Genomic DNA, 6,130 nt, shown 5'->3' with positions numbered 1-6,130 from the left:
TCACATGCTAATCCCCCTCCGCTCTCTTCACAACACCTTTTCCGAAAAGTGTTTGGGAAAAGTCCTTGTGGCCCGTTTACAGCTCCCTGCCGCTTCGGATTCCTTCTTGTCTAAGGCCGCGGCCCCCGTGTGGGTCTCTCCCTCCAGCAGGGCTCCTTACAAAAAAAATCTCAACAAAGACTTTGGAGTTCATCAGCCTCCCACTGAAATTCACAGCTGCTGAACAAACTAATCCCCTCTCTTGGCCTTTCTTCCTTTCAATGGGTTCTTGGCTTCAAAGACACTTTGGGAAAGGACTTTGTGGGGACTCACACTGCTCCCTCAATAGAAGTTAGTGCAAGCATTATCTTCAGAGCAAGTGGCTTTACAAACAAATACTGCCTAACAATCTCTGCCCCTCCAGCTCCCCCAAACACACACAAGCCTAGCCTGCAGACATGATGTTATCTGCAACAGGATTAGAGCTCTGTTCTCTGTGCCCAGGGATCCTTTCCTACCGCTCCCCCCCCAATTCTTTGTCAACCCGAAGGCCTTCTCGCCCAACAGAAACCCATTCTCGGCGGGGCAGTGCAGGGATGCTCTGGTAGCATGAGCCCACACGGGAGGAGGCAACACTGGGGAGCCGCCGTCCGTGGACCAGAAGCTGTTACCAGCCAGCAGAACGGTGCTATAAACGGAGGAGCACTTCCCAGGGGTGCCTGTGAGGACACGTACCGCACCAGGGCCACAGAGACAGGGCTTCTGCCACAAGCCTCTCAGAGACCCTCACATGGGTCACCTCACTTCCCCCCGCCTGGTTTCCCTACCCGGAGTTTTAGGGTAAACCTGAAGCAAAACTGAGCAACAGTGGGACAAAGGGACAAGCCGGAAGGACTGGCAGCAAAGGCAGGATAAATAGCCAGTCTCTGCATGAGTCCGTGGGTAGCGGGAGCTGTGCGTGCTGGAGGGAACTGAAGTCAAATGCATCTGAGAAAGACATGGAAAATCCATGCTCAGTGGTACACGTGGCCTGAGGTAAAGAGAGAGGGGCTGGACTGCACAGGGTACTATAACCGGGTCCAGAAAGGCAGAATCTAAGAAACACCAGGCTTGTTAAATGATCTCAGAAAGCTAGGACTTTCCTTGTGCACTTGCTGAGCAAATGCATGCCTCTGAGGCTACCTGCTCACCTGTACAGCATCAGAAAGGGTCAAAATACAAGTGCTGCCTTTGAAAAAATCAGCTTGCATCTCCCTGAAGGCAGACAGCTGGGAGGCCAGACTGGTTGCTAACTGCTCCCAGACTGGACTGCAAAAGCTCTGCAAGACTCCCTTACACTTGGTGTTTGCCTCTGCCAGCAGCAGAACTAACAAAGGCTGGTTTTCCCTGAATGCGTGTGCTGTGTCCATAACACCCCAGAACTCTCAAACCCTGGTCCCTTCCCAGCAACGGCCCTTCAAATCTTCCCCATCCAACTGATCTTTCTCAACCTTTACTTCCTCCCAAGTCCTCCAACCACAAGCCAGGTAATACAGTCCTGCATATTTCAGTTTCATGTGTGCTGACTGCCTGCCCTGTACACATATGCTAGCTTGCCAGCTGACAGCAAAAAGATTTTTTGAGGTTACATCAGTCCTTTTGCAGAAGCTAGTTCAATTCCCTCCCCGACTGTATCTCAGTACCAATATTTCACTTCAGCCTTTTACCTCCTTGAAGGCTTAAATGAAATCAGCCAACAGATTCAGAAGTTATTAACTGATGGTAAGAACTGACAAGTCAATGGTATAAATCTGATTTCCACACAGGTAAGATCCTCCTCCTAGTTTAAGTGGCAGGGCTTCAGTGGTGTAATGTTGATTTCTAACGGGAGAGGATCTTATCAAAGACTCTGTTTACTTACTGACACACTTTCAACTCCCAATGTCAAGTGTAAAATCCCTACACTGCTGTCATTCCCCAAGAGACCCTCAGCCATCCCGGGAACCTTCTTGCGTCTGATGCAGGTGAACAGTCACAGCTGAGGCAGGGGATCTGGAGAAGATCCGTTCTCTGACCCTGCATGCCTTAGGGATTGTAGAGGGCCTGAGCTCTCACCACACCAGGGCAGGTGCTGCCCACACCAGCAGAGCCCCGAATCTGGTTTGTCCCACACCATTCTCACCACGGTGATGATGATCATTGTGATTGATCATCACAATTGTGTCCCCCTCGCCAAAGCTGAGCGCTCAGCTCTCAGCAGGCCCTGAAGACTGAGGAAGGTCCCCTGTAGCCAGGGGTGACAAGCCTATGAAACCAAAAAAAAAGCTAGCAGCATCACAAAACACAGCTTTTATTTCACTGTTCTGTAATCTCTCAGTGCATCAAACCGCAGCAATAGAAACAACACAGCAGCAACAAGGAGGCACTTTGACCTGGAAAGGAGAGAATGAGATGCGTCCTCTCCCTCCCTTCTCTGATTCTCCTCCCTCCCAAGTCTCACGGTAGGGCAGGCCGATTCATCTAAGTCGCTGAACCACAGGCCCACAGTGGCATTATCACTCAAGCAGCAAGCAGAGGAAGCAGGGGCTGGCCGCAGCCGAATGTTGGGAAGAAGCCTTGCTCCCAGCTAGGGCCCAATGATTGCACTGCCTGATTAGCATGAAAGAGGGTGAGAGAGAGGAAGGATGGAGGAAGAGAGGGAGAGACACACACACACAGATGTGCTGTAAAATCCCATCTGCCTTCTCAGACTTCCTCCCAAGACAGACATGCTTCGTTCATCTACTTTACCCCAGAGGAAATGCCACAGCAATGAGAAGCCTCAGCACAGCCATGTCCTCGTGACTTGTCAGCATCACCTCCTGCAGCATATTCCTACCACCATAGTGCCAAAGGGCCTTTGAGAATCACCTGTGCACGCACCTGTTACTGTAGGCAGAATGAACACACCACACTTGGAGCAATGAGCTGTCTCCCCCTGCTCAAGTCTGGGCTGGTCAGAGTAGCTTGAGGGGATTCTTTACGGGACCTGAACAATTCCTGCTGCTCTTAAAGCCCCTAAGACTGCCTGAAAAGCCTGATGTAGGAATCCTTTAGATAACACCAGTGGGCAAAAGGCCAACTGTGCTAACATAAAGGGAGTGAAAAGGGCCAGGAGCTAGAGAGGGCAGCTTTTAGCCCAAAACCAGATGCAACTGGCTCTGCGGAGGAGTGCACAGAGCAGTCCAACCTGCTAGTGTTCCTGAAAGGGAGAGTCCGAAGAGTTGGAAGGGGCAACCAGCCCTGGGCCTGAAAGATAAAGGGCTCAAGCCTGCCTCTTACAGGGAAAAAGATATAAAGGAGAGGGGACAGAGGGTAAACAGGAGACTTGAATATGAAAAGAGAGGGCTGGGTGAAGAAGAGAGAGAACCAAAGCTAGCCTGGAGCAGGCTGGTAGTTACCCCTAGTTGTAGCATAGGGTGCAGAGGGGTGAGAGGGTGAGTCAAGGATGAGAATGAAGACAAAGAAGAAACCAGAGGAGAGATCCTCACTGCAGCCCAACAGAGCAGGGACACCCCAGCTTAGGTCCCCAAGAAGCCCAGCTATCACACAGGCAGTTGACACTGCAGCAGGGAACAGAGCCTGAGGCTTTTCTGTCTGGTGGCAGGTGCCAGCCTGTTTGTCTCCTAAAAATAATAATTAAAAAAAAAATAGCAACATCAGCCTGGGAGGGAAGGAGTTTCCCCTTTGTGCCAGGGATACAGGGAAGAGGAGGGATCTCAGTGCAACCTGGACAGCCTGAAATTGAGATCCCTGGGCTAGGAAGTGGCATCAGACTAGTAAGAAAAAAGTGAGAGAAAGAAGAGTCTCCAGGAGTCCCAGGCACCAGTGGGCTGTCTGGAGAGTGGATAGGGCCAGGCATGCTGGCCCAGCACAGTGCCAGGCACTGGCAGAGACTTATTTCTGCAGAGTCTGAAGGAGCATCCATAACCTGCAGCACATCAAAGGTGAGGGAGTCCACCAGCTCTCAGTGTGCACTGTTCCAGCTGCTCCACGCGTTACACGTTCAGCTTGCCAGCAATGGTCATGAGGACTTTCAGGATGGGCATGAAACCAGATACCTCACTGAAGCTGCTGCTGCTCACCACTTGGGTGTGAACCAGGAGACCCTGTTGGTAGTTCTTAGCCTCAATGCAGCGGGCAATTTCATGGAGACCCATGAGGATGGTTGGAGAGAGCTGCGGGGAGGGAGCAGAAATGAGTCAGCATGCTCAGCACTGCAACATAGGCCCCCCTCCCCCTACACCCTTCCCTCCTGTTCTCTACCTCATCCTCACCAAACAGCACCTACGAAGTCAAGCACTGGCAGGAAGGATAGCCTGCTTCCTCCCTCAGTTTCCTAAGCTACAAGAAACAATTTAATATCAAGGCTGGGTTACAATGAATGCAGGTTCTAAGTAATGACATTTCAGCATTAATTGAGTATCTGATGTATCTGAGCAGGTCAAAGGTCCATCTAGCACCGAATCTTGTCTCTGTTCAGGCCTAATATGGACACTCAGGGAAAGGGTGTATGTTAAAAGAATTCTTCCTTTGATAGTGATCCCTCCAGCAATTGGCATCAGCAGCTTCAGAGTCTTCTAAGCCAGAGATTATGTCAGGTTCACACTTAACAACTACCCTCAATTGCCCCTTCCCATCTGGAACCTGTCTATATGCAGCGTGCTTCTTACTGGGGGTAAAGGCATCCTGCAAATACCTCCCCAGCTTCTCCTTACACTATGTCTGGGCCAAGGTTAAAGAAGAAGAGATAAGGCTGGCTGGATTCAAGGTGTGTTACAAGGTTTGGCACTCTCCTAGCTTTCTCAAGAGGATATGTGCTGGTAACACCGGGACAGACACCAAGGCTCACAACCCAGTGCAAAGGTGGGATCGGGAACGCGGCTCCACCACAGGGAAAGGGGGCATCTACTTACCGCCTGCTCGCGGAGCTTCTCATACAAACACTCAAGCCGCTGCGATGCATCCTCCAGCTTCCTTCGGGTTTTCTGAAGTGAAACAGGCATCGCTAGCTCTGCCAGAGCTTCAAAACCACCTCTCCCAGAACGAAGTTGTTCTCACTCAGTCCCTCCCCTCCTGGGTTCTTGCTGCAGCACTTTACAATTCATCTGCATCTCAGCCTCTGCCAGCCAGGGACTGTGACGCAAGCCAGCCATGCCCTCACTGTGTATATACAAGCACACGTTCTCCCTCCAAGACAGGAAGCTGGATTTGCCCCTTTTCCCATCTCCCAGCCTAGGTGTTCCTCCCTTCTGCCAGGGTTTGCAGACCACAGGACAGACTGACTACTTCCAAAGCTTGAGAAACATCCACTAGTTGGCCCACGGGGCATTCAGACAGCCTCACCTTGTCTGACCCAAGCAACAGCTTCTTCCTGGTCTCCTTGAGGAAAAGGGGGAATATTCTTCCCACTCTAGGTAACCACCAAGGAAAGGGCCTGAGTACTGAAGCTCTGGTGGGACTGACCTCATTAGCCTCACCTTGGATAATCTGTTTATAGGTAAATTATACCGTAGATAGAAATGCCTGTGGATAGAAATGCCCGGCTCTGGGCAATGCTGAGACAGGCCTGGCAGCCTTAGGAGCTCAGGTGCACCGCACTGGTGTTCCAACCCAGCTAATCCACCTCCATGTAAGCTGAGTGCTTAAGCCCAAACCAACAGGCCTTTCTGTCCCTAGAGAGAACCTTTAGGTTATCTCCCAGAAACGGCTACGCTGCGCTTTCAGAAAGCACAGAGCAACCATTGCAAAGCTGCTGCTACACACAGAGTATCTGACTCTGGGACAGCAGTTTGGGTTTAGTGCTCATCCCACACTCAGTAAGTACAGGTATTCTGGTAGACTTCATGGTGCCCAAGCTCTGGGAAGACGTAGCAAGCTAACGTGATGCTGCCAACACTGCTTTTCCATTTTCAGAAAGTCTGGCCTGATACATTCATGCAATGTGACACGTATGCCAACAGCCTTCCAGGAACTAGGGTGGAGAAATTACAGTCACTTCGACACAAAGATTGTCTGGCTTTCTCTTCCAGCCAGGATATCCCAGCCTTTCCCTCTAAACTCTAGGATAGCTGGTAATACCAGCTCTGCAGGAACTATCTACAGATCAAGCCAGTTAAAAAGGAAGCTGAAT

General features: G+C 50.9%; 2 protein-coding genes across 4 annotated transcripts in view; both read right to left on the bottom strand.

The window, feature by feature from the left end:
• LOC142063632 (broad substrate specificity ATP-binding cassette transporter ABCG2-like) overlaps positions 1 to 6,130 on the bottom strand; it is a 184,427-nt gene that overhangs the window by 136,941 nt on the left and 41,356 nt on the right. The gene's annotated exons all lie outside the window — the stretch shown is intronic.
• Positions 2,292 to 6,130, bottom strand: part of SEC31B (SEC31 homolog B, COPII component) — a 38,939-nt gene continuing 35,100 nt past the window's right edge. For all 3 annotated transcript variants that reach the window (XM_075107582.1, XM_075107583.1, XM_075107584.1), the window contains 2 exons: positions 4,914 to 4,985; positions 2,292 to 4,175 (listed from right to left, as the gene is read on the bottom strand). In XM_075107582.1, coding sequence (XP_074963683.1) covers positions 3,996 to 4,175; positions 4,914 to 4,985 — 252 coding nt within the window. In that variant the 3' untranslated portion in view covers positions 2,292 to 3,995. The remainder of the gene's footprint in view (positions 4,176 to 4,913; positions 4,986 to 6,130) is intronic.

The sequence above is a fragment of the Phalacrocorax aristotelis genome, chromosome 12 (assembly GCF_949628215.1).
Source record: "Phalacrocorax aristotelis chromosome 12, bGulAri2.1, whole genome shotgun sequence".
Taxonomy (NCBI): Eukaryota; Metazoa; Chordata; class Aves; order Suliformes; family Phalacrocoracidae; genus Phalacrocorax; species Phalacrocorax aristotelis.
This window is presented reverse-complemented; position numbering and strand designations above follow the sequence as displayed.